Source organism: Eriocheir sinensis, chromosome 20 (assembly GCF_024679095.1).
Source record: "Eriocheir sinensis breed Jianghai 21 chromosome 20, ASM2467909v1, whole genome shotgun sequence".
Taxonomy (NCBI): domain Eukaryota; kingdom Metazoa; phylum Arthropoda; class Malacostraca; order Decapoda; family Varunidae; genus Eriocheir; species Eriocheir sinensis.
In genome coordinates this window covers 16,090,708-16,118,486 of record NC_066528.1, presented here as the reverse complement: position 1 = coordinate 16,118,486, position 27,779 = coordinate 16,090,708, and the positions used below count along the sequence as shown (strand labels likewise).

The 27,779-nt window shown below is 41.8% G+C and overlaps 3 protein-coding genes and 1 long non-coding RNA gene across 6 annotated transcripts in view; 2 read left to right on the top strand and 2 right to left on the bottom strand.

Annotated features, from left to right (window-relative positions):
- Window positions 1–9,244, bottom strand: part of LOC127001266 (cytoplasmic tRNA 2-thiolation protein 1-like) — a 33,794-nt gene extending 24,550 nt beyond the window's left edge. Inside the window, exon 1 of the mRNA XM_050865630.1 lies at window positions 9,093–9,244. The gene's annotated coding sequence lies outside the window, so the exon portion shown is untranslated. The remainder of the gene's footprint in view (window positions 1–9,092) is intronic.
- Window positions 96–6,035, top strand: LOC127001269 (cytochrome c oxidase assembly protein COX20, mitochondrial-like). The gene is made up of 5 exons (XM_050865632.1): window positions 96–247; window positions 2,510–2,662; window positions 3,608–3,780; window positions 4,466–5,770; window positions 5,936–6,035. Exons 2-4 carry the CDS (start codon window positions 2,642–2,644, stop codon window positions 4,587–4,589), a joined length of 318 nt encoding a protein of 105 aa, XP_050721589.1. The 5' UTR covers window positions 96–247; window positions 2,510–2,641; the 3' UTR covers window positions 4,590–5,770; window positions 5,936–6,035.
- A 1,131-nt stretch (window positions 9,245–10,375) lies between the features above and the next one.
- LOC127001262 (probable caffeoyl-CoA O-methyltransferase 2) lies at window positions 10,376–25,868 on the bottom strand. 3 transcript variants are annotated; one of them, XM_050865624.1, is made up of 6 exons: window positions 25,801–25,868; window positions 23,021–23,112; window positions 13,196–13,280; window positions 12,296–12,419; window positions 11,598–11,709; window positions 10,377–11,108 (listed from the first exon to the last, which is right to left on the bottom strand). In XM_050865624.1, the coding sequence occupies exons 3-6, from the start codon at window positions 13,261–13,263 to the stop codon at window positions 10,747–10,749; spliced, it is 666 nt and encodes a 221-aa protein (XP_050721581.1). In that variant the 5' UTR covers window positions 13,264–13,280; window positions 23,021–23,112; window positions 25,801–25,868; the 3' UTR covers window positions 10,377–10,746. The 3 variants fall into 3 exon arrangements, with proteins under 3 accessions (XP_050721582.1, XP_050721581.1, XP_050721580.1); XM_050865623.1 differs by lacking the exons at window positions 23,021–23,112; window positions 25,801–25,868 and adding an exon at window positions 14,449–14,774; XM_050865625.1 differs by lacking the exons at window positions 23,021–23,112; window positions 25,801–25,868 and having other exon boundaries at window positions 10,376–11,108; window positions 13,196–13,272.
- LOC127001264 (uncharacterized) lies at window positions 15,466–21,671 on the top strand. Its single transcript, XR_007754978.1, has 2 exons — window positions 15,466–20,217; window positions 20,301–21,671. It is a non-coding gene; the product is annotated as an uncharacterized LOC127001264 (long non-coding RNA).
- Window positions 25,869–27,779: the final 1,911 nt, after the last annotated feature.

Sequence of the window (27,779 nt, the reverse complement as noted above, 5' to 3'; positions counted from 1 at the left end):
ATTGAGTCTGTTTAAATTGTGAATTCGGGCCCAGGGTCATAAAACTACTACTGGAAATGCCCACAACTCCTCCGAAAGCCTTTTCAAATATGTGTTCTTGGGCGGCGAAATCTCTTATAATACGATCCCAAATAAGGACGGTAAATAATACTGAAGGACTCAAGAAGAAGAAGAAGAAGACCAGCAGATGTAAACAAACCCAGACCAAGACCAACTTCGTGTTAGTGTTTTTAACGGGTCCTTGAAGGTGTGTGTTACCGGCAAACGAGTTACATGACAAGTTTTTAACATGTAATTTCCGACCCCAACTCCATCATCTAAATTCTGACTCCAATTCTAACATCTATATCCTTACCCTAACTCCATCATCTAAGTCCTGGCCGTAACTCCAACATCCTAATCCTTACCCTAACTCCAATGTCTAAATCCTTATCCTAACTCCATCATCCAAATCGGATAATATTCAGGAGGTATGGGCTCTCTCTACCGCCGTTAATACTCACGTTTTCTGCATTATTTCTGTATCAGTATATAGTGTAGACCCTGTTCACTTCCGGAAACCATAAAAAATAAAAAAATAAATACATAAAAAAAAAATTATTCCTGGACCCCGAGAGACATACACCCTCCCTTTATCACATACCGCGCATGACTGATTGTCGCAGAAGCAGTGCCACGGCCTCGGGCTGGTTAGGGCTAGGTTAGGTTAGGTTAGGATAGGTTAGGTTAGGTTAGGTTAGGTTAGGTTAGGTTAGGTTAGGTTAGGCACAAACTATTTTTTTCTGGGTAATTTGTGGTGTTTTTTTCATGTGGAGATGGTTTTTTTCCGGAAATATTAGGATTGTGACTTGATCAAGAAAATTGAAATAGCCCCTTTCCTAATAGTTTCCGGAAAAAAAGACTATCTCCACTTGCACCACATTACCTAGAAAAAATAGTTCCCACATCTCCTGAATTATTACCTCCAAATCGAGCCAACATCCTAATTCTTACCCAAACTCCATCTAAATCCTTATCCTAACTATCATTTTAATCCTGCCAACATCCTAATCCTTACCCTAACTCTATCATCTAAATCCTAACCCCAAATCCAACATCTAAATCCTAACCCAACATCCAAATCCTTACCTAACTCTACATAAATCCAGACCTAACATCCAAATCCATACCCTAACTCTATCATGTAAATCCTGACTCCCTTAGGATAATAAAACCTAACCTGACTCAGTAAAGTAAAAAAAACAAAAAAAAAAACAATTATCTAACCTTCCCCCACCCAGTGATGTTGCCAACCCTTCTTCAGTGTTTTTGGGGCAATTAACAGGCTTTTTTATTTTACTCATTTTGTTGCCCTTGAGCTGATTTCTTAGTTGTAAAAAAAAAAAAAAAAAATCCCATAGGTCTGTGTTTTGTGGTCTTAGATTAGAAGCATGAGAGTTTAACATTCTTTTTATCCCTTATTTGAGGGATGTTAATACATAAGTACACCCGTCTCACTGTGAGGGACACCTTTGAGCTATATAAAGTACTTTGTGCATATACGACACACTGATTCCTGAAGATATTGATTTCTTAAAATATGACACGGATGAGTGAGTATCAAGGGATTTATTTTCATTTATCGCATTTTGGAAGCGGGCGAGAGGTTAGGTTAGATTTAGTTCAGTTCGGTCAGTTTAGGTCAGCAGTTTGTACAGGTTGGGTTAGGTTTAGTTTAGTTAGATCAGGTTGGGTTAGATTTAGTTTATTGGTAGGTCAGGTTACGTTATATTAAGTTCAGTTAGGACAGGTTAGGTTAGATTAAGTTTGGTTAGGACAGGTTAGGTTAGATTAAGTTCAGTTAGGACAGGTTAAGTTATATTAAGTTCAGTTAGGACAGGTTAGGTTAGATTAAGTTCAGTTAGGACAGGTTAGGTTAGATTAAGTTCAGTTAGGACAGGTTAGGTTAGATTAAGTTCAGTTAGGACAGGTTAGGTTAGATTAAGTTGTTAGGTTAGGTTCAATTTAGTTTAGTTAGGATAGGTTAGGTTAGATTTGGTTCATTTAGGTCAGGTTAGGTCAGATCAAGTTCAGTTACGACAGGTTAGGTTAGGTTAGTTAGGACAGGTTGGGTTAGACGTACTTCAATTAGATCAGGTTTGGATGTATTTTATTTGATTAGATTTAACTGTTTATGAAAAATACGTGATATGCTTTCCACTGCACTGTTGGTTGTTACTGGCAGTCGACGAACATACTAGTGGAATTTTACCACTTGATGTTAGGTGATACTTTTAAGGTACGATGAAGGTAGTTTATTTGGTCAGTGGGTGGTGGAATTTATCATACCTTAACTTATTGCATCAAGGGCTTATTATTATTAAACGAAGCTGTGATCAGAACACTTGAGAGTCATCTTATAAATCTCAAATACCTCATCGTCCTTTCCATTTCTGCATGCTATTAATACTCTTGCCCTTCCAAATTAAGTCTTCCATCTTCTATGCATCTGCCTAATTATTTTGTCTAGTTTCAGAATGATATGACTTCATGACACTGAAATCCTGATTATTCCGAGAGCTTGACGTCAGTGGTGGGTGAGGCGACGCACCCTCTCGGCATATACCCCTATTGAGTGACTGGTTGCTAGAAGTCAGTCATCATGGAAGAGGAGAAAAAAGATGTAAGAAAACAGTCTCTTAGATTTAGTATGATCAAGCTACAACTTCTTAGAGCCAAATTTTCATCATGCATTTTGTAAGCTATTCTTAACTTGGTAGCAGCGGGGATCGTGTTTCTTAATGGTCCCTCTAAGCGAGAAAAATTAGTAAAAATCACCACTCACACAAACCATTTCATAATATATATCAAAGGATTTGTGATCAGTTTATGTATCATCTATTTTGGGGGGTTTATATCATGGCACAAATTTGGCCCATCGCTGCTACATGGTAAAGCCACAAATTTGGCCCGTCACTGCTACTGGGTTTAGCAGCGACGGGCCAAATTTGTGGCTGTATGGTGTACCAGTGACGGGCCAAATTTCTGCCATGATGTAAACCCCCCAAAATAGATGATACATAAACTGATCACAAATGTGTTGATATATATTATGAAATGGTTTGCGTGAGTTATGATTTTTTCTAATTTTTTTCGCTAGAGGGGCCTGAAACATGATCCCCGCTGCTACCGGGTTAAGATTTTGTTATTCGAGACTAAATCATAGTAATAGAAACCTTTTTTTGTTACATTTAAAACTTTACTATTCTATTCCAGCATTACTATCCTTGAGTATAATTAATTTGCCATGAAACCACTCAAAGATACCAGACACAGAAGGATTTATCAAGATTTTGTTTTCGTTTTCATACTGTAGGATTTCACCAACAATGATTCCCGCCCCCAAAAAAAACATTTCTAACAATAGCGAGTGAAACAGAGAGCAGGTTTTTGCAAATGCAGACAAAAATAGGCAATTCCAGCAACTCCCACTCCAGCTTCCCGCCCCTGCTAAAAACTATAGAGGCAAAAACATCACACACTTTCTATATGCTTCAGTTTTCTTAATTTAGTACTGTATGTTATACTGAAGGAACTGCTCTGGCTGAAATATCTTTACAACCAACAGGTGAAGTTGATGGGAAGGAATGTATCACAGATGCCGTGTTTTCGTGAGACCTTCCTGTACAGTATCAGCTCGGGTCTGGCAACGGGCTTCCTGCACTTCATGATGACGTCCAGAATTCAGCGCTCAATGCATGTAGCTATTGGGACTTACGGATGTGTGACTTTGGGATACTGGTAAGTGTGTTCGCATGGCCTGCTTGGAATGCTTAGGTCACTGACATGTTAACCCCTTGACTGTGGATTTCCTACAAGAAGACATCACCAACAAAAAGTGGCTGCTACAATTCAATGAAGAAAAATATAAAGTCATACACCTTGTGAGGGGATATCCAGCATACTAATACCACATGGGAAACATTCCACCATCCACCACAGAGGCAGAGAAAGACTGGTAGCATGTTACCGGGCTACCAGTGAAGGCCATATCTGTGCCAATTGCAGCGGACGGGTTAAATAATTATAATCAGTTAATGGAAGACTAAGAAGGCGAGGGAAACTTCAGTGGTCCAGTGCAACACGATTGACTCATTTAAAGACAAGCTCAACCAACACTTCCTTCAACTTGATGTTCACAAAAGTAGAAATGCAAACCACTAAACTCTTATAAATCTCAAGTACTCTCATACTTTAATTTTCTTGTAGGCCTCCCTTTTCTTCTCAGCTGCTTCTTTTTCCTTTTTTCTCCTGCACACAGCCTATATCCACCTCAGCTGCTCAACTCATATAAATCTCAAATACCCTCATACCTAAATTTTCTTGTAGGTCTTCATCCCAGTCTTGCCGTTCTTCCCTTCAGACACAAGACAAGTATACCAATCACACTCGTCACAGGTCATAAGGCGGCTGTCTGTTGTTTCAGGACCTACTGCCGCTACAACTACTCCCTCCAGAAGTTCAACATGGGGCAGCTTCAGGAGGCCATGCAGAAACAAGCTCTCTATGAAGGCACCGAGATGGAAAAACAGTTAAAGAAGGAAATATAAATGTAATTTTTAGACGCTTGTTTATATGCAGAACCAAGGCTTTGTTACGTGGAGCTATGTTGTATATATGACCAACTGTAAACACATTTATTGCAAATAACAGCATATTTGCTCTGCATCTATCATGCAGTGAAATAGAAATGTATTGATCTTTGATAATATATATATATGGATACATTTTAAGTTGTCTATCTATCTATATCTATCTATCTGTATACTTGAACAGGGCCAGACCTAGGGTATAAAGCATTTTTATTGCCTGGCCCACTCTTGGGGTGAGGAGGGTTGTAATGTTCTTGTTGATGTCTGTCTGTCTGTTAGTGCCATTCAAAAACACAGACTGACCTATCACCCAATACACATGAGAGCATCCCTAGTTGAATGCCTTAAATAATTAATTTTGGGGGAAACTCCAACATATAATGACTGAACACCATACTTGATGCATTTCAAAGGATATGTGATGCTTGCCCTATCATCTAAAATGTAATTTTAAAGATAGCCACAATTATTCACTCAGTCTATCAGGAAGGGACTGAGCCACCTTCAAAGCCCTTCAGCATTCTCTGGAAGCACTCACTGTCCGCCCTCAAAACACAGGCGAGTTTTTCATCATGGCTGGGTCAGTTTATTCACTTATTCAGTGGTGCAGTTTTCAAGTGAATGGTAGGAGGCGATCCTCTGAGTCCTGTCCTCACGCTACACAGATGCTGACTCATCAAGGCAGTGCTTGACGTGGTACATTTCTCTAAAAGATTGTTATAGCAATATAATACAATGACAGTTGATTTCAATTAAGTTAATCTCTTGTAGATACTGATTATATCAAAAGTTTAAATAATAGCAGACTTTATTAACAATTATTTCCTTTTATGGTGAAAACAGTGTAGATTCTTCTTGAACACACGTGCAAAATAATTATAATACACAGCATTTTAATACTGCAACAGTACAATTCATACCAGGTGTCCCAAGGCACTTGAAAATACACAAAGAAAAGGTCAAACAATCAACCTTTAACCATTGTTCAAGTGACATCTATTGAGGCTCGTGCCGCCCTCCAGTTAACCCAACCTAACCTAACCTAACCTAACAAAACCCCAAACAGTTACTATAGGTCTGGACTCAGAAAATTCATATATGCTTCCTTACTAACGAGACTTTCTTTACAACTAAGTGAGGTTATTCTTTATTGATTTATACCATAAGTTCCTGTCTATCATGTGTTTGAAGATACCCTAAACTTAACCTAACCTAACAAAACCTCAAACAGTTACTATACATCTTGACTCAGAAAATTCATATATGCTTCCTTACCAATGAGACTTTCTATACAACAAAGTGAGGTTATTCTTTGTTGATTTATACCATAAGTTCCTGTCTATCATGTGTTTGAAGATACCCTAAACCTAACCTAACCTAACAAAACCTCAAACAGTTACTATACATCTTGACTCAGAAAATTCATATATGCTTCCTTACCAATGAGACTTTCTATACAACAAAGTGAGGTTATTCTCTGTTGATTTATACCATAAGTTCCTGTCTATCATGTGTTTGAAGATACCCTAAACTTAACCTAACCTAACAAAACCTCAAACAGTTACTACAGGTCTTGACTCAGAAAATTCATATATGCTTCCTTACTAATGAGACTTTCTATACAACAAAGTGAGGTTATTCTTTGTTGATTTATACCATAAGGTGCTGTCTATCATGTGTTTGAAGATACCCTAAACTTAACCTAACCTAACAAAACCTCAAACAGTTACTATACATCTTGACTCAGAAAATTCATATATGCTTCCTTACCAATGAGACTTTCTATACAACAAAGTGAGGTTATTCATTGTTGATTTATACCATAAGTTCCTGTCTATCATGTGTTTGAAGATACCCTAAACTTAACCTAACCTAACAAAACCTCAAACAGTTACTATACATCTTGACTCAGAAAATTCATATATGCTTCCTTACCAATGAGACTTTCTATACAACAAAGTGAGGTTATTCTTTGTTGATTTATACCATAAGTTCCTGTCTATCATGTGTTTGAAGATACCCTAAACTTAACCTAACCTAACAAAACCTCAAACAGTTACTATACATCTTGACTCAGAAAATTCATATATGCTTCCTTACTAATGAGACTTTCTATACAACAAAGTGAGGTTATTCTTTGTTGATTTATACCATAAGGTGCTGGCTATCATGTGTTTGAACCTAAACTTAACCTAACCTAACAAAACCTCAAACAGTTACTATACATCTTGACTCAGAAAATTCATATATGCTTCCTTACTAATGAGACTTTCTATACAACAAAGTGAGGTTATTCTTTGTTGATTTATACCATAAGTTCCTGTCTATCATGTGTTTGAAGATACCCTAAACTTAACCTAACCTAACAAAACCTCAAACAGTTACTACAGGTCGTGACTCAGAAAATTCATATATGCTTCCTTACTAATGAGACTTTCTATACAACAAAGTGAGGTTATTCTTTAATGATTTATACCATAAGTTCCTGTCTATCATGTGTTTGAAGATACCCTAAACTTAACCTAACCTAACAAAACATCAAACAGTTACTATACATCTTGACTCAGAAAATTCATATATGTTTCCTTACCAATGAGATTTTCTATACAGCAAAGTGAGGTTATTCTTTGTTGATTTATACCATAAGTTCCTGTCTATCATGTGTTTGAAGATACCCTAAACTTAACCTAACCTAACAAAACCTCAAACAGTTACTATACATCTTGACTCAGAAAATTCATATATGCTTCCTTACCAATGAGACTTTCTATACAACAAAGTGAGGTTATTCTTTGTTGATTTATACCATAAGTTCCTGTCTATCATGTGTTTGAAGATACCCTAAACTTAACCTAACCTAACAAAACCTCAAACAGTTACTATACATCTTGACTCAGAAAATTCATATATGCTTCCTTACCAATGAGACTTTCTATACAACAAAGTGAGGTTATTCTTTGTTGATTTATACCATAAGTTCCTGTCTATCATGTGTTTGAAGATACCCTAAACTTAACCTAACCTAACAAAACCTCAAACAGTTACTATACATCTTGACTCAGAAAATTCATATATGCTTCCTTACCAATGAGACTTTCTATACAACAAAGTGAGGTCATTCTTTGTTGATTTATACCATAAGCTCCTGTCTATCATGTGTTTGAAGATACCCTAAACTTAACCTAACCTAACAAAACCTCAAACAGTTACTATACATCTTGACTCAGAAAATTCATATATGCTTTCTTACCAATGAGACTTTCTATACAACAAAGTGAGGTTATTCTCTGTTGATTTATACCATAAGTTCCTGTCTATCATGTGTTTGAAGATACCATAAACTTAACCTAACCTAACAAAACCTCAAACAGTTACTACAGGTCTTGACTCAGAAAATTCATATATGCTTCCTTACTAATGAGATTTCTATACAACAAAGTGAGGTCATTCTTTGTTGATTCATACCATAAGGTGCTGGCAATCATGTGTTTGAAGATACCCTACTAATGCCCGCCCCCCCCCCCCAGCAATGCCCCCCTCCAGTAATGGCCTCCCTCCAGTAATTGACCCCCCAGCAATGCCCCCTTCAGCAATGCCCCCTTCAGTTATGCCCTCCCCCCAGTAATTGACCCCCCAGCAATGCCCCCCTCAGTAATAGCCTCCCCCAGCAATGACCCCCCCCCCCCAGTAATGGACCCCCTCCCCAGTAAAGGACCCCCCCAGTAATAGACTCCCTACCCAGCAATACCCACCCCGCCCCCCGCTGGCCCACAGAGCATTCCGAATAAATCTAAACTAACCCAACCTAACCTAACCTATCTAACACGGGCTTAAGACTGCAATGTCCGTCACAGGTGCAGATAATGGTGGTAGGAGAAACACCGCCTTCCCTAAACACTTGTAACACCTTCGGGTCGCGCTAAAAAAGGAATTAGATAAGCGAGAAAACACGTCCAGTCACACCATGTTCAAATTTGGCGGCTCCAGGTGTTGCGTGAAATACCTCCTTGGAGAAATATGTTGCTCTGCTGTCCACCACGCATGCGCACTCGGGAATACACAGCAGGAAAACCTATTAATTTGTCTGGTTTTGTTATAGTTTGTCCACTTTTGATCTTTGTGAGGGTTAATATTCCTCGTAAGACATTAACACACCAGACCAAGACCAAAAAAACAAGAATGTCAACGTAGTGTAATTCTTTCAATAAAATCTACTCTATTCGTTTGTTATAAAGCTTTCTACTAATTAAAAGGGTTGCTCTGATATATGTACCGTGTATTGAAGCCGAAACAGGACGAGTAAACGATAGCGATGAGTGAAATATGGAAAAAAAAGTTAGATAGTTGGACCTCTCCCTGCGAGCTATTTTACGGTTGCGAGATAATTCCTACGATACCGAGGTGAACACACACACACACACACACACACACACACATTTATACCTTATTATATTTCTTTACCTTCATATCTTCATTGTATTGGGCGAGCCTTAGGACAGCAAATATGAGTCTGCAGGATTAATTGCTTCAGAGGAGGACGTGGAGAACAATTAAATGGCTGCAGGACACACTCAAACACACACTGACCTTCTCCTCACGAGGTCACAACGGTCACTGCCTGAAATCCCTTGTGGCCAGCAGTGTTACCAACTTACCAGTCTCAGACCCAAAACTTCAGACACCAAACTTCAGACACCAAACTTCAGATCCAAGCTTCAGATCCAAAACTATAGACCCAAACTTCAGACCTAATTAAACTTCAGATCCCAAACTCTAGATCCAAAACTTCAGATCCCAAACTTCACACCTAAACTTCAGACCAAAACTTCAGATCCAAACTTCACACCCAAAACTTCACATCCGAACTTCAGATCCAGAACTTTAGACCCCAACTTCAGATCCAAAACCAGACCCAAAACTTTAGACTCCAAACTTCAGATCTAGACTTTAGATTCAAGACTTCAGACCCAAATTTCACACCTAAACTTCAGACATTTTACAAAGCCTTCGTGTAGGATTTCCGGGTAGCCTATTTCCTTGGGTAGTTTTATGGTTCTGGTGGTCTGGCAAAGTTTCTGTACCATGAACCTAAAAAAAAAATACATTGCAATACGATTAATCCCTTACTCGGCCTCTGGAAATTGTTAATTGATGTGAGAGGCGGAGGAGTCTGAAAATACCAACCTGAACGATGCAGTGAAGCTGGTTCGAGCCATTGATCAACCGAATCATACCCATAAACGGCCAACAGGGAAGACAACTCTATAACCAAATGCCTTTACTGGGACTCAAAGGTGATTTAGTAGTGAATATTTAGGGGTAGGAAGCTTTGTACTGAGAATTAAGCGTGCCTTGTCTCACACCAGATCCGCCTCTCCCTCCAAATAAAATAAAATAAAAGAAAACGAGCTATTTCATGAAGTCCAGAGTTAAGTCTTATGATATTTGTGTGGTTAAAACATAAGTTGAATAGTTTACGAGGTCTTATGATTACTACAAGTATTTATCTTTTAGCGGGCTTTAGGGGTGACTATTGCATTTTTTTTAATTTGCAGGCTTTTGTATTTCTTTGATTAACATTTTTTCTCTTATGACCAGATTCTTTTGAGGTGACTAGCGGACTTTTTGTGAATAGCAGATTCTTTTATTTCTTATGATTGGCGGCCTTTAAAAAATTATTCTGGTTAGCGAGTTTCTTTCCCCTCGTTTACACTTTCTCTGAGCTGTTTCCTTTTCTTGAAAATAAAAACACTTTCCATGGATTATTCCTTTAGTGGACAAATAGACTTTCCACGGTCAAGGGAGTGTGTTATGGTAGATATATAAACCTTTTAGAGGTACGAACACTTTAATCCTTAACACGGATGGCGAGATCCTGAGAAATATTACTCTCACACTCATTAATTTGTAGCCCCATTGAAAGGGTAATGAAGCCACGGATACACATCAAGGAGGAAGAGGAAAGAAGGAAAAGAGGAAAAGAGGAAAATATGAGACCCAGACAGTGAAGAGCTACATATCAGGGAGCGCCGTACGTGTTACAAAAAGGCAAAACTCCAGACGGTCAACTCGGATCCACGTCGCCTCCCTCCCTCTTCGGCGCATATAAGCAGCCTCACTTTACGAAGCATAAGCTGAGGCCATCGCCAACCTTCAGGAACGACAGATGGATACGCTCGTCGTCCCTCAGTTTCTCGTTTATCCTCCTTATTGCTACAGCGTCAGGCTTCTGGTCGTCAAGGTTCAGGACTCTGCCATTCAACACCGTATTGTCAAAGGCGATGATGCCGCCGGGCCGCACCAGCACCAGGCACTGCTCGTAATAGCGATCAATGTTTGCCTTGTCGGCGTCGATGAAGGCGAAGTCGAAAGTGCCGGTCTGGCCCTCCGCGATGAACCGCTGCAGGGTGTCCGTGGCCAGGCCGATGTGGACGTGGATCTTGTCAGCCACGCCGTCCTCCTGCCAGAACGGCCTGCCTGTTGAGAGAAAACCATTCGCTATAGTCTATTCAAAGTATCGAGGCAAATAAGCCCCGCCCACCAAAGCCCAGCGAGCACCAATAAGATTCAACCTTTCCCATTATCAACCAATAGCCTGAGATGAAGAGGGGGCGAAGTTTGCTTGCTCGTGAAACATGGCCAATAATAAGCACCCGAACGGCCTGCCTGTTGAGAGAAGACCATTCGCATTAGTCTATTCAAAGTATCAAGGCAAATAAGCCCCGCCCACCAAAGCCCAGCGAGCACCACTAAGATTCAACCTTTCCCATCATCAACCAATAATCAACAAGTAGCCTGAGATGAAGAGGGGGCGTGGCTTGCTTGCTCGTGAACCATGGCCAATAATATGCACTTGTTGGGGAATGGGAAGGGGGCCTATTCGCCAAGTTAGCCTGAACGGAGTAATGTAATAGCGGTAGTACCAGAAACAATGGCCGCCTTTATCCCCGACGCACCATTCTTTACCTAAATTGATGTTTTCCTCGGTGATGTCCAAGGCGTGCACCTCGCCGTCCTGGGGCAGCGCCAGCGCCGCAGACAAGGCACTAGCGCCTGTGTAGACCCCCACGTCCAACACCTGCAAACCAGGACCCAATGACGCCGAGATCACAGAGATATTTATATTCTTAAATCCGTGCCTATCACTACATGGTTATGGGGTTGCTGCTCCACAAACTTGTAGGGCAACCGGCAAATAGTTCTGCTAACAGTGGTTCATTTCTTCACTCCAAGAACTCAACGACACGAAGACTGCTCCAAAGAGGCTGCTCGAATCACTCACTCTGGGTCCGCCCGGCCTGGGAAGTATATTCTACAAAGTTTTCATTGAGCGGCACTGCGCCAGAACTCGCATCATAGCCTTTTCATATCAGTTCCCTAACCCCCAAAATATGGAAATATAATTGGACGGAAATACAGTACTGATAACTGCATTTTGATTACAGATTAAGGCAGATTATGGCAGCAGCTGGCAATACTGCAATGGCGTGAACTCCTGATATGTAGTGAAAAGTAAATGTTGCCGACTCCAACCCCCTAGCTACCCATGCAGTGACCAACGCCCCTGCACCAGGCCTCACCATCGTCTCATCCAGTCCGCTCCATCATGTTCAATCCTTATCTGCGGCATGTCCCCCCCCCGCCCCTCCCCGCCCCGCACTGACCTTCCTTCCGCCGATGCTCCGGATGAGGTTTGCGTTGAGCTGCAGGACCTCCGGCGCCCCGAGCATGACGTACCTGGGCAGCGTGAGGGTGAGGGCCATCAGCTTCTTCTGTCCCTCCGTGAGTCTGGTGGACGGGGAAGCAAAGATCAGTGCTCTCCTTTGGGTGGTCGGCATCTAGGTAGAGGCCCTGTTCACACTGCCGACTCTGGGCCACGACAACTCTGCGACTCTTAGGCTCCCTTCACACTGTGCCGACTCTGGGCCACGACAACCCTGCGACTCTTAGGCTCCCTTCACACTGTGCCGACTCTGGGCCACGACAACTCTGCGACTCTTAAGCCCCCTTCACACTGTGCCGACTCTGGGCCACGACAACCCTGCGACTCTTAGGCTCCCTTCACACTGTGCCGACTCTGGGCCACGACAACTCTGCGACTCTTAGGCTCCCTTCACACTGTGGCGACTCTGGGCCACGACAACTCTGCGACTCTTAGGCTCCCTTCACACTGTGGCGACTCTGGGCCACGACAACCCTGCGACTCTTAGGCTCCCTTCACACTGTGGCGACTCTGGGCCACGACAACCCTGCGACTCTTAGGCCCCCTTCACACTGTGCCGACTCGATCTGGGCCACGACAACCCTGCGACTCATAGGCCCCCTTCAAACTGTGCCGACTCAGCATCCGGCGATCGTTTCAAGACCTCTTCCCGACCATGTGCGACCCTTTCACATCAACATTTCACACCCATGACCTCGTGTACCCTGAGTCGCTGGGTTGTCGTGGCCCAGAGTCGGCATTGCGCGTACGTGGTTCTTAGGCTTAAAATACGCTTTTGATGGTTGTGCTGTGGAGGGCTCTGTGAAGAAGCGACCTAAGGGTATATACAGAGGCAGCTCACCTGAGGGAGTGGTCCACAGTGTACCTCACCAGCGGGTCCTCACTTCCATAGCTCTTCAAATTCGCCATCTCTTAATTCTTGTCCTCTGCCAGAAAATGAAAGTAATTATAATAAGATCATCAACAGCCCTTGCTAAGCCTCGATCCCTCTTCCTTCTTCTTCTGCTTCTCTCTTTTTGTTCTTTTCTTGTGGTCAAACTATTGCTTTACTTAATAGCCGTAAAAAAAATGCATATGCTATTGATTTTCTGCATTTTGAGAGAGAGAGAGAGAGAGAGAGAGAGAGAGAGAGAGAGAGAGAGAGAGAGAGAGAGAGAGAGAGAGAGGCAATATATCACCCTTGACCCCAAAAGATAGTCCTAAATAATCTGTCGAGTCACTGAGGCGGAGCAGGGCATGGAGTAGTGGAGGGTGGAGGGGCAGGAAGGGTACATAGGGGGTGATGAGGGGGGCAGAGGGTGTAGGATCTCGGTAGGATTAAAGAGTATCCTACATCCTATACTTAATTCTGTCCTCAAAGGGTCACGGAACACACACACACGTACACACATACTTGGAGAGCACAGATGACAGACAGCACCTTGCAACATGTGTTTAACAAGTTGTAAACAAAAAATATACCACAAAATGTACTGAGAAGAACTTTTAAATTTGTTATATATATCCCGTTTGGTATGTGCGAGAATTAAGGGCAAGGGGCGGTATAGGATCGAAGTAGGAGCCACGATAAATTAGAATTATATTTTCTTAAACATTTGTAGGCCTCGACCCTTTCTTAAATTCCTTCCTGCCTTCTTTCCTTCCTTTTTTTCTTCTTCTCTCCCTCCTTCCTTCCTTCCCATCTTTCTTTCCTCTTTCCCTTTTTTTCTTCACTCCCTCCCTCCTTTCTTCTTTTTTTTCCATCTTTCTCTCTCCTTCCTTAATTCCTTCTTCCCCTCGATCCCTCCTTTCCTTCTTTCAATTCAATTCTTTCCCCTCTCCTTCCTTTTTTTTTCTTCTCTCCCTCCCTCCTTCCTTCTTTCTTCCCCTCTCTCCCTTCCTCGATCCTTCCTTTCTTCCCTCACCCCATACTGAAAAAAACCCTCATGAAAACTCAATATAGTCTACCCGCTCCTTTTCGTCCGTTGGGAATAGTTAACTACTGTGAGAGAGCGCAAATCAAATGTCTGACCATTACAAGCAAGTACAATCACATGACACAAGTTTGATATATTGATGACCGCGGGAACTTACAAGACCTAGGAATTAACTTACCACTGGGGGCGTTGAGGATGCGAGATAGTGACGTTGTGGTGTGGTAAAGGACGAGCCAGCGGTGTATTGAGGCAGCTGCTATTATGTGCCAGTCAAGAGTCTACTGAATCTGCCAACCATAGATGCCAACGGTGGTCAATTAGGTTCTAAGCCCCGCACTACAAACTTTCAATCTGGGTGGGAATGAGAGATTGCAAGACAGAGTTGAGAGCATTGCTTTTTATAGGGAAATTGAAGTCTACGTTTCATCTCTCGGCTAAACATCCACTCTGAACAGTCTATATTACTCTTATAAAGATGAATATTCTACTTGTAACATGACTATTTTGCTCGTCCTTCATGTTATCTTGTTATGTAATGTCACTGTTATATAAGTAATTATCCTGCAATACCACTTCACTTACCCATATTAGAATCTTTTTTTTTTTCAACGCCTCTAGCGCCGGTAGGCTTGCTTGAGGGGCCTGGATGGTGTTCGGCCCCAGCGCAGGCAAGTGTTTATAGTGGCGCCATCTTTGGAGGCTTATACACCCACATTTGTTAAGGCTTTCGTAGAGGTTGTTGTGTTAGTATTGTAGCAGTAACCCCTACAAACAGCCGTGTGCTCTTCTCCCTGGTGACAACGAAAATGGTGTGGCAGCACAGACTCAATTTATTAATATTTTCATTGTTGCTCTCCTGTGCCATCTAAGCCTTCTGTCTTGTGCGTCCTAATTGTTTGTCTTTCCTGTTACTCGGTTATCTTCAACTGTCTGTCTTCGTCCTCCTATTTTTAACTTATACATATTGTTCCACATCTACACCAACACTTCAATGTCAATTACACAACACAACATTCACATAAACGCATACACACACAAACACCTTTTCTGTGTGTTGTGTTTGTCTCAATGACCTTCGTATGTTTGTTCAAATAAATCACCCTGACGGATATTGCCTTTCTGTATCCGTGAACCAATTAGCATCAGAACACTCACTTAACACCAACAATATTTCCATGGGGTTTTATGAGCATGGTGATGACAAGGCTTCTGCAGCAAGTTATACATCACGACAGCCACTATAAAAATTCGCCTGCTCCACTAATTCAAACTTATGCTGGAGAAGAGCATTCTATTTAATCTTCTTTTTAGCTCAAGGTGCTTCTTCGAGATTGTGACGAAACGCAGAGCACACAAGAAACATTATTGTATCAGCAGAATTTCATGTTGGTCTTTGGTAACAACATAGTATCCAACTTTTGCACTCTATGGGTCTGAATACAACAAATACTCACTATTAAAAAGGTCAGTCCCTCTGTAGCATCATCACTTGACTAGGCATTCATAGGAGTTTAGGGCATTTCCAGGGGTAGTTTTATGACCCTGGTAGTAGTATGACCCTTCTGTACCATGAACGTAAAAAAATTCTCATTAGAACCCGACTGATCACCATTTTGGCCTTTGGAAATATAGCTGAAATAGTTGAAGCATCTGACAATAATAACTTTAACCTCTTCCACAATTAAATGTAAAGAAAATGAGATCCTACAAAGGTGGGTCATGAGGAAGCACTAAATCTAAAACGGCAAGGAGTGAGAGCTCGATTTTAAGGGCAAACAATTTTTATTTGAATACAAAAATATTAGTACACAGTTTCACACCAATGGGCATCATCTGAGAGCTCTGACCAATACAAGGGTCGCACCATAGGGCACACTTGTAGCACTAGAAGATAATACACCAGTGTCCTCCATTCTGAACCTGATAGGAAACCACATTTGACGGTTGGTTGAGATTTTTGCGTCGTACTGGGTGTTGGATATTCATGGTTGTGTTATGATTACAAGACTCAGGCCCTGAACAGATAATGTGCTGGTGTGTGAACCTCAAACAGGCAACTGAGGAGCACTGTCTGGCCAGCACCTAACACGGGCCAGGCAAACATAAGGGTCGTGCCGTGCGGCCAACCCCTAGATCTGCCCACGTACACAGTGTTTACAAGAACGCGTTACCGACTAATGGTAATGTGAATATGACGTTACAGTGAACAAAATGAGCTTCAAGGAACGAAATCGAACTTGAGAATCCCTTGTTTGTGAGCTGGTAATTGGCATGTCACCTCCACTATAAAAAGACTCAAGCAGCGGATCTCCACGCTACGCAACACAACAGCGACCTAGAACGCTGACCTACGGGTATTTGCCATAGCAGTGTGTTTGGGTTTTCAGCCGGTAAACTAGTGGATTATAAAACTGTATTATCATCATAACATTGTCGTCGGTATTCATAACATTACTATGCTGAATCGTATGTATCATCTACGTAGCAAGCAAGGTCACCACAGAAACTTGCCGCATTCTACAAACCAATAGCGAATAGCACAACAGATTCAAACGTTTTCCGGTGAGATTTAAGTTGAACGTAGTGACTTTACCGAACCTTACAGCTACAAACATTAATCTGGTGAAAGAACTCAGGCTCCTAAACTATCAGTGATGAGTCGGAAGAGCTTGCAACCAGAGGAAAACGATACAAATAAAGCCGTGATTACCAAGTGTGCAACGGGTGGACTCAAAGACCTGTCCCCGTGACGATCCCTTAGGTGTCTGTAAGCCCTGCACAGCGATCACCTCGTCCACAACAGCAGAATTAGATAGACCCGTCAGTGCAGTGATCCCTTTGGTGTTAGCATACTTAACACAGGTACTATACAGCATGTACACAAGATATCACCTCAAGTAATACAGTCTCGGCCAGTTACAGGCAACGGAACACAGTGGACATTGTACTAGGTTATAAGACCATAGATAAACGAGTGTAAATCCCTGTATCGCTGTAGAAGCAAGCAAGGTGTCAAACGTTAATGTACATGCTTACACCACCAATGGGCCTTGACACAGTGGCGGAGACAGGTCTGAGAGTCTAATGTACATGAGGAAGGGATCATCAGCTCTCTGTCTGTACATGTCACACGTCACCAAGAGCTGTTCCGAGGCCTACACACGGCGAACAAGGGCATGCAGGGGAGCTTGGAGACCCTTACAGCGGCGGAGACAGGTCTGAGAGTCTAATATACATGAGAGACCACCAATCTCTGCCTCTATATGTTACACACACCGAAGGGCCGCTCACACACCCTTCCACAGTGGCCAAGACAGTAAACAGCTAACAAGGTCTATCAACTACACTCAAATACAATCCAAAGCTGCAACAAAACAACACAGATCTTCAAATAAACCTTAGGGTAGTAGTGCATTGTTCCCTGTACTCCGCAATGAAGATGATGTAATACTACCAGCAGTGGCAAAGGTTGAAACTCACACACCTACATGGTCAAAGGAGGAAAATGTAACCCTTTCGCATTTCCTTACTTCCTGGCGTTCGCGTAATAGAAGTCTTAAGTCCTGTGTTACTTACGGAGACGTTCTAAGCGGTAAATAGCTGAGGGTAATGAGCACTATAGTATGTCTCCTCTTTCTCACATGCATGAGTCTTATAACACAGGCCAGTGACGTCAGGTATGCCATGCGGAACACCACTTGAGGTTTAGGTGGGACTATAAAATCCATGCAATACTGTCGCTGGGTGGGCCCGAGCTGCCGCACAACTACAGATCTCAACTAACTGGACAAACTGTATCATTAACAACCACTATGGTAAACCTGATATCTTACATTACCAGAAACGTCCTAGAGAACTTGGCACAGCATTGTTATAGTACATGAGTTTAGTCCTTACCATAGAGATCTACGAGATACAAGAAGGGCGGGAAACCTCTCTAAATAGACGAGCTTCCCTTGATACTGTTATATGTGACCTAACCATTATGTATCCTAATGTAATTGAAGCTTCCCCTGATATATGCAACCTGATTACTACACATAATTAAAAACTATTACATCTCAGTTTTTGTGACAGAATCAAATTTCTCATTATTGTATTCAACTTATTATTTACAGACTCCAGAGTTACCAGCAGAAAAACATCTATGATCCGAAATCAATTATTCATATCTTACAAGCGCCTGGTACTGCATCCATGGCCAGGGGCGCTGCAGCTACAGGAGCAAGTGTGTGTGAAAGCAACGTTAACCTTGAGGGGCTATTACACTGGGCAAATTTTCCGTGGATCTTCAGTCAAACCACGATTTCCGCTAGCGTGGTTTTCATTGGTTTCTTGTTATTGCTGATGATGATGATGGTGAGTAATACCATCGTCCTTCAGTGAAATCTACCATAGCTTTGGAAGATCGTGGACACGTCAGAAAACCACGGAAGTATAAGAACCACGCCAGCGGAAATCGTGGTTTGACTGAAGATCCAAGGAAAATTTGCCCAGCGTAACAGCCCCTTTACAGGAGAGTGTATGCTGGGAAAAAACTGGTTCTGATTAGCTTGAGGCAAGATTAGTTTGCACAATTCGGAATGAAACAGCAGTCTCAATTCCGATTATTTTCTTGCTCGCTTGAGACAAATACACGACTAACATTTGCAATTATTTTTTGGGGTTTGTTTGTGCTGAATATTTTATTACTAATCTCCAATGAATATTCTTTGGGGGGAATTCCCTCAGGAGCTGGCAAGAACACAGGGGCCGTCCACCACCACGGGAGGCACAGCCAGACTCCACATGCACTCGGCAAGACTTGAACTGACCACTACATCTAAGAGAAGAGGGAACAAGGACTTGACTAGAATAATCACTATATACTCAAGTTGATCTCTTAAACTGCAATAAGCGAATGTTCTTATGAGTTACGTATGCGCAACAGAATATGATTACAACTAACGATTCAATACATTTTCTGGTCACCTAATTTCCGGGGTCAATTTACGCTCTCCTCTATTCTGAATACATGCCCGGCGTTATCTTATCTCCCCATGCTTCTTCTTGGCCTAACATTGCTATCTTGGAAGGATTACAACACTTAGAGATTGTAATAAGGAATCTCTCGCCCACCTCAACCAAAAACGTGGCTATTAACTACGAAGGCTTCTCTTAAACCTAACGATCTATTTGTTCGATGGTTCACTCCATATGTTTCCTCTGTATGTTATTTCAGTGGGTGTTACAGGAGAAGCGATTTGCGGGCTTTTTTATCATTAGTTTTCTTTTTTACTGCCCTTGAGCTGTTTACTGTAAAAAAAAAAAAAAAAAAAAAAAAATTCCGATCGACAACTCAAGTCCACTAAGTCGTCATGTGTTCCCATCTATTTGACGGCAACTTTAGTCAACTTTTTTTACGGCTATGGACCAGTAGACACGCCAATGGAGGTGGAATGTAACCTGTGAAGAGTGAATGGGCTGGAATATTATGACCCTGACTGTGCTTCATGCAAATACCAGATTTTTATGATGATACTGATGAAGAATTTTAATCCAACCCACAAATTCAACGTCTAAACTTTTCCTTCAATATTTTCCTTTCCTCTCCATATCTCGCTTCAACCTTGGCGATAGGAAGTTCCTCTGCTTAAAACCATCAAAGAAAATATGTCAGGCCCGGGACATGCTAAACGGGTGCTCAGTGCTAAAGTAACACTTGGTGAGGCATAAGGAAGGACATTTTTTTCTAGTTTGACAGGAAGTTCCTTTGCTTATAACCGTCAAAAGAAGAAATGTTATGCCTGGGATAGATGCTAAACAGGTGCTGTGCTAGAGTAACAGTTTGTGAGGCATTAGAAGAAGAAGCAAAAGGAAGAAGGACATTTTTTAAAGTTTGATCGTAAGTTCCTCTGCTTAGAATCGTCAAAGAAAATGTGTAATGCCTGGGACAGATGCTAAACAGGTGCTCAGTGCTGTTTGATCGTAAGTTCCTCTGCTTAGAATCGTCAAAGAAAATGTGTAATGCCTGGGACAGATGCTAAACAGGTGCTGTGCTAGAGTAACAGTTGGTGAGGCGTTTGAAGAGAGATATTTTTTTCTAGTTTGATAGGAACCTCCTCTGGCGAGTTTCTCAGTGTTAAGCAAGTGTCTGGTGAATGGCAAAGCTGCACACACACCAAACATGATGGTGTGTGCTGCAGACATAAGTTTTTAGTGCAACACATACAAAAAAACTGAGTACAAGTTCCTTCACCAGAGCCGTATTTCAATGTAATCTCCCTCTACAGTTTACAAGGGAAGCTAAACGCATGCTGCCCTATATGCTGAGGAGAAAGTCGAAGGTGTGAAATGAGAACTCAGAAAATGAGGTTACGAGAAACATCCCTGGTCGCCAAGGTTTCAGCCCCCACGTGTCAAGTGTACAAATTTAAGATGATAAAGTACTTCAGTCTCTCGTCACCAAGGTTTTCCCCTCACACAAGTTGAGAGTAGAGATTTAACATGACACAATACTGAACTCTCGCCACTAATGCTTCAGTCCTCGCAAGTGTCAAGTACAAAGATTGAAGATGATACGATACTTCAGTCTCTCATCACCAAGGTTTCTCTCTCACACAAGTCTGGGAGTAGAGATTTAACATGACAATATTTTACTCTCGTCACCAATACTTCAGCTCTCACAAGTGTCTGGGTGTAATGATTTAAGATGACCAAATTCTTTAGTATTTCATCACCAAGGCTTCAAACCCCACATGTGTCTTAAGGTCCACACTGTCAAACTCTTCATAGGCTTAGTCCATATTTCAAAAGGGTCTTGCGGAAGTTGTCGGCGTTTCTACGGGTGGGTGGTTTCTTGAGCCTGGTGGTGGTTCTGCAAGGCTTCCGTGCTGTGAACGGGACAAACACTCATGACAATCCGCTGTACCTCCTCTCTGGCCTTGAAAAAAGCGCGTAACAGAAGCCACGAATGTTTGATAGTACACATGTGAGTGCCAAGAGTCAAACTAACCCGTCACGTTCTCCCATAAGTTACGGAAGTCACAAGGAGGTACGTCACAACACTTATTTCACATGTACAAAGTCTTCTTCCGGCCATGTTTCAGCCCACTACTGATTGTCCCCTCCAGTTCGGTGTCGTATGAAGCAAAGCAATGTTACGAGAATTATCAACAGGGGAATCTTGAGTCCATCCCGTGACTAGTCCATCGCTGGGTATACGATAATGGTGCCAGGTTGATTTCCACACACGCAACTAGTACCTTGTGTTTGTCTGCCTACCGTAGACAAGTACTGCCGTCCCTCAAATAGTACGGTTTCCAATAGTTCGGTTTTGGTTTTATGTGGATTTTCTAAGAAGATTTTTTTGGATTTTTAAATTTCACGACAAGTAGGAAATTTAAAAATCCTGAAAGATCTTCTATGAAAATTCGTATAAAACTGAAACCAAACTATTGGAGACCGTACTATTTGAGGGTCGACTGTATTATTATAGTGAAGCTTATTTGAGTCATGGGGTAATAGTTTCCACGAGCTCTGGTGTGGTTTAAATACATGACCAACTTAATGATTTTCGTGTTAGGTTCCTTCGTGAAAAAAGAGGTTGGTTACGAGTGTCTGTGTGTTAGGGAATATTCTAAGGTTACTCTATACAGCAAGTAATGGTACATACTCGTAGAATTAGAAAGAAAGGTATAATAATTGAAATCACAAATAGAGGTGAGGGAAAACGAATGCAGACACACACGCACATACACACACACACACACGCATACCTCACTCACCACACAGCAGCTGACAGATCAATAATAGTCCTAAAAAAAAAAAAAACCCAGTCTACCATGAGATACTAAATTACGAAATGAGATTCACAAAAAAAAAACACGACCGTCAATCACGCACCTCGGCCAAACACCGACGCCGCTTGCCGGGCGCCCCAAAAAACAAGGTTCCAGCGCGAAAACCGATCATCCGTCTGAGCAAACAAAACAGGTCAACCACCACCACCACCACCACCACCATCGCACGTCACAAACCAACCAAACAGCGTCTTAACACCAAAGTATCTCGAGTAGTATAAATAATATGTACAAATCATCAATACACACTAAGGGCAGAGTCTTCCAGCACACTACATCACTACCGAACACCTTGGGGAGGATGTGCAGACGACACCCTCAGCCTCGGCCCATCCCACCCCCATGCCTGACTCTCGCGGGCATGGCGGGGAGAGGGCGAGAGAGGCGCCAGAACGAGAGCTTCACATCTTCTCATCGTAGGGCGAGTCTGTCTTCTTGTACTTGGTGTATTGGGTGTCATACTGCGCTGGAGGGTTGGATTCCTTGGGGACTATTGGGAAGCAGCACCAGAGTATGAACGCAATGAATGCCACAAACGTCCCGATGAGGAGAATGAAGTCCTCGATGGTCTGGAGGGGAGGGAAACACTTCTTAGTCTTAGTGAGCCAAGCGAGATGGTGCCACTATAAAACACTCGCCTGCACCATAGTGGGGCGACCAGCAGACCCCATCAAGAGGACCTACCAGAGCTACAGGATAAATGTAATAAAAAAGGCTGGGGTAGTATATGTCTGCTGCGGGTCACTCGAAAGATTCAAATACATAATAATGATAATGATTTGAATAATAACAATAATAGTACTCAGCCTAACCATTACCTCGACTGCAAGATATGTGGTTACGTAGCTAGTCAATGAAGGTGATGATGGGTGTTCTTGTATATATGTACGTGTGTGTGTTTGTACTCACCGGTTCTTCCCCTAAAAGGATGGAATTGACAAGATACACAAAGTCGTCAAATGGAGTCATGACTGCTCGGTCCTCGGTCCAGACACCTCCAGCTGAAAAGTAGAGATTTCTTACTTACTTTCTTACTCACTTACAACTTACAGGAGATAGAGTAAGAGAATGAATGTAAAATGAAGTGTGTGTATCTGGACCTAAAATGGACCAGAGAGGATAAGAAATTGAAATGAGAGAGGAGGAGGAGGAGGAGGAGGAGGGTGCAGCAGAGAAAGAGAAAAACACACACACACACACACACACACAAAAAAAAAAAAAAAAAAAAAAAAAATGTAAATAAATAAACAATAAAAAAAAAAAAATTATATAACAAAATAATTTCAAACGACAGAAAACAACAAATTTCACTCAATCCTGGAAAAAAAATACACAGCCCAACACGAACATAGGATAATACCAGTCAGCCTGCCATAACAGAGAGCGGGTCTGAAACCTTATCAACGGCAAATGGTAAATGAGAGAGAGAGGAGGAGGAGGAGGAGGAGGATCTACCAGAAGGATGTGGTAGTTACAGGAATGGAACAAAAAGTGGCTGCTACAATTCAGTGAAGAAAAATGTAGTCCTGCATCTTGGGAGGGGATATCCAGCACACCAATACCACATGGGAAACACTCCACTATCCACCAGAGGCAGAGAAGGACGTGGGAGTGTATGTTACCAGGCTACCAGTGAAGGCCAAATCCGTGCCAATCGCAGCGGACGGGTTAATGGTAAAGTTGGGGACATATGTGACAGCTGGAAAGTTAAAATAAATGAAATAACAAGCAGGATAAAAATATATATAGCTGGCAGGGTAAAAAAATAAGTAAAACGAGAATGATAAAGGAGCTGGCAAAGTATGATAAACAGGATGAGAATGATATATGAATTACTAGAGAATAAGAAACAGAAGAGAAATGAGAATAACTATAAGAGCCAGCAGAGAAGAACACACAAAATAATGAACAGATTGAGAATGAGATAATTGCTGGAAGTGAATAACATAGAGAATAATAAGATAACAATAATAATCAAAATAACAGGATGAGATTGTTATAATAGCCGGGAAAATAAAAATAAAATGACATAATAAGGAAGACTAGGAATGACATTATAGCTAGCAAAATATAACCTAACACACACACACACAAACACACACACACACACACGCTCTCTCCCAAGCCTTAAAACACAAAAATCATGAACAAAAAATCTATAGTCACTAAAAAAGGAGAATTCAAAGGCTAATTCTCATATCTAAGTCATTTTTGTATTCATGGAAGTGAGGAAATAATACTATTGGTGATTTTGATGAAGGAAAGAATAAAATAAAAAGAGTAATGTTAATTGAGAGGCAAATGTTTAATAATGGAAAATAAGAGATAATTAGTTAGATAAAATAAAGGAATAAGGATAAAGTGGAAAAATAAGGAAAGGGGGAAGAGGAAGGGAAGGGATGGATAATGATGGGAAGGGAAGGGAAGGGATGGATAATGATGGGAAGGGAAGGGAAGGGATGGATAATGATGGGAAGGGAAGGGAAGGGATGGATAATGATGGGAAGGGAAGGGAAGGGAAGGGAAGGGAAGGGAAGGGATGGATAATGATGGGAAGGGAAGGGAAGGGATGGATAATGATGGGAAGGGAAGGGATGGATAATAATGGGAAAGGAAGGGATGGATAATGATGGGAAGGGAAGGGATGGATAATAATGGGAAGGAAAGGAAGGGAAGGGATGGATAATGATGGGAAGGGATGAATAATGATGGGAAGGAAAGGGATGGATAATAATGGGAAGGGAAGGGATGGATAATGATGGGAAGGGAAGGGAAGGGATGGATAATGATGGGAAGGGAAGGGAAGGGATGGATAATGATGGGAAGAAGGGAAGGTATTGATAATAAGGGGAAGGAAAGGAAGGGAAGGGATGGATAATGATGGGAAGGGATGAAGATGGGAAGGAAGGGATGGATAATAATGGGAAGGGAAGGGATGGATAATGATGGGAAGGGAAGGGAAGGGATGGATAATGATGGGAAGGGAAGGGATGGATAATAATGGGAAAGGAAGGGATGGATAATGATGGAAGGAAGGATGGATAATGGGAAGGAAAGGAAGGAAGGGATGGATAATGATGGGAAGGGAAGGGAAGGGAAGGGATGGATAATGATGGGAAGGGAAGGGAAGGGAAGGGATGGATAATGATGGGAAGGGAAGGGAAGGGATGGATAATGATGGGAAGGGAAGGGAAGGGATGGATAATGATGGGAAGAAGGGAAGGGAACAGAAGGGATGGATAATGATGGGAAGGGAAGGGAAGGAAGAAAGGGAGAAGAGAAGAGAGGAAGGGAAGGAAGAAGGGAAGCAAGGATAAGGAGGAAGGGAAGAAGGGAAGGGAAGGGAATAAAGGAAGAAGAAGGGAAGAAGGGAAGGGAATAAAGAAAGAAAAGAAGGGAAAAAAGGAAGGGGATAAGGGAAGGGAAGGGAAGAAGTGAAGGGAATAAGAGAGCGGATGGATATTAATGGGAAGAAGGGGAGAAGGGGAGAAGGAAAAGGAAGAAGGGAAGAAATAAAAGGAAGAAGGCAAGGGGTGGATAATAATGGGCAAAAAAATCGTCTCCGTGAAACTCCAGCCACAAACACCTGTAATTTCCAACCCGTACATTATATCATGGCGCCAATTGCTTTTAATGCTTCCATGAGACTCCAGGAATGAAACATGTGCTGGTTATTGGTGGTCACTCACGGCTTGTGGCGTGAAGAAGGTTTTTAACATCAGTGGCGGCTCACGGGGTAGACATCACCACCGGGGACAGATGTACGATGATCAGCACACGGGTACGATAACTCCACCCCAGCAGGGAGGCGAGGATACTAGAGTTGTTGTGTGTTCGAATAGGAATACTTTAATTAAGATGCAGGAGTAATATGAGCTCATGAACCTGTACTATACTCGACGATTACACGTCCGCCCAGGAGGGTGGAGTTGCAAGATTGATTGATGGTTGTAATGTGTAAGAACAACGGATGCTATTTCTGATAACAGATATTGAAGTATTCGTCAGATTATTCGCAGAATACGAATAATTTTTCCTTGTAATCGAATACGAATGAGAGTACTTTGATTTATATCAATAATTATTCGAATACGAATACGAATACACCAAAATACGGTAATCGTATGTATTTGCAAATACCGAATACAAATACTCCATCCCTGCTGACAATACCATCAACGATATAGTAACGATAACTAGACAGTACGACAACGATACAATGCATTAACGAGAACGAAACGATAACGATAACGACAACGAAATGATGTAGGTAATACGATAATGATACGATATACGATAACGATACCATCAACGCCATTTCAATATGCCCCTACTGTGTGCTATACTGTCTTGACATTGGCATTAAAAAAAGTTATTTACAGTTGAAATTGGTTATATCAAAGCGTCCACACCCTTGCTTCCCTTACAAATACGAAATAACTAGTACTGAGCTATCTTCTATACTGACCTTAAAATATCCCAAAGGACCATAGGAAAGAGAACAAAAAAGCGCGAATTAACTGTAATGATGTATTCCTACCACAAATATTGGTTTCATAACTCAATACGGCTACAACACGACAGGTTTGCGTACGACAGTAGTAACTGGCAGACATTACCCGCCATAGACAATCTTCCACGAGCCTAAACCAACTCCACTATAAACAAAGCTAATATATGAGGAATCTTTTCCTTAAGTCTCATTAGTTTGAACTTTTATTTATCCAGAAGTAAGAAAATAAGAAAGTTTGTGATTATGGTAACGAGAATTATATCACAAGCGGGAAGAGCAAAGCGGATACGGAGCCAGACATCCTATCTCACGTACAAACCTTTATAAATCACTATAAACCCCTAATAAAGAATAATTTAAGGGTTAATTCTTTTATTTAGGGCAGTATTGTTTCCCGGGAAGGTTAGAAATAATACTGTTAGCGATAATGGTAGGAGAATATATCACCGGAAGTTAAAAAGGAGAGATACGAAGGTTGACTGCTTGAAAAATAATATAGATAAATAATTAGACAATATAAAAAAAGAAGAAGGAGCCAAATATTACACACTCTCCTAAACCAAGACCAAGACCCAGAAGAAGAAGAAGAAGAAGAGGAGTCCATTCACCAAGTTTGAAGGTAAACATTGGACATTTTCTCTGTTATTCACATTAATCAGCCTTTCTCCAGCAGGGTATCGGTAGGCAAGACTCCGCAGAATAATAAGCCCCGGATAGCGGACACGGCAGCACTGATATATAAGAAATTAAGAACAGAAGTAAAGAATTTTAGGTATAGAGGTTTTGCAGCTGACGTCATCAGTGGGGGTGCGGGGGTAGCGTTGGTCTGCACGGCCATCTTGGTGGTCAGTGGTGGTGGTCACTTATCAAAGCAAACCTTGGTGGCGGTTGCACAAATGCTCTGTGTGTTCGTCATGGGATAAGTATGCTGTGTGGTTGGATGTTCTAACCGACACGGGAGAGATGCTGTGTCATTTTATAGAGTTCCAGCGAATCCAGAAGAGCGGGGGAAGTGGATAGCAGCTGTGAGGAGGGAAAACTGGCGGCCGTCTGCAACATCTCGACTCTGCAGTGCTCATTTTGTCAGAGGTAAATATTACAGGCAAGACTGATCAGATTATTGTATGAGGTAACACTCATTTAGGTATTGCCCCG

What these genes read in the sequence shown, in the direction of transcription:
- LOC127001262 (XM_050865624.1), bottom strand. Translation starts at nt 13,263, where the DNA reads ATGGCGAATTTGAAGAGCTATGGAAGTGAGGACCCGCTGGTGAGGTAC. An exon ending in ACTGTGGACCACTCCCTCAG is followed by an intron (nt 12,420 to 13,195) that starts GTGAGCTGCCTC and finishes CCCGTCCACCAG; the next exon opens with ACTCACGGAGGGACAGAAGA. An exon ending in GGAGCATCGGCGGAAGGAAG is followed by an intron (nt 11,710 to 12,295) that starts GTCAGTGCGGGG and finishes CCTGGTTTGCAG; the next exon opens with GTGTTGGACGTGGGGGTCTA.
- LOC127001269 (XM_050865632.1), top strand. Translation starts at nt 2,642, where the DNA reads ATGGAAGAGGAGAAAAAAGAT. An exon ending in TGGAAGAGGAGAAAAAAGAT is followed by an intron (nt 2,663 to 3,607) that starts GTAAGAAAACAG and finishes TACAACCAACAG; the next exon opens with GTGAAGTTGATGGGAAGGAA. An exon ending in TGTGTGACTTTGGGATACTG is followed by an intron (nt 3,781 to 4,465) that starts GTAAGTGTGTTC and finishes CTGTTGTTTCAG; the next exon opens with GACCTACTGCCGCTACAACT.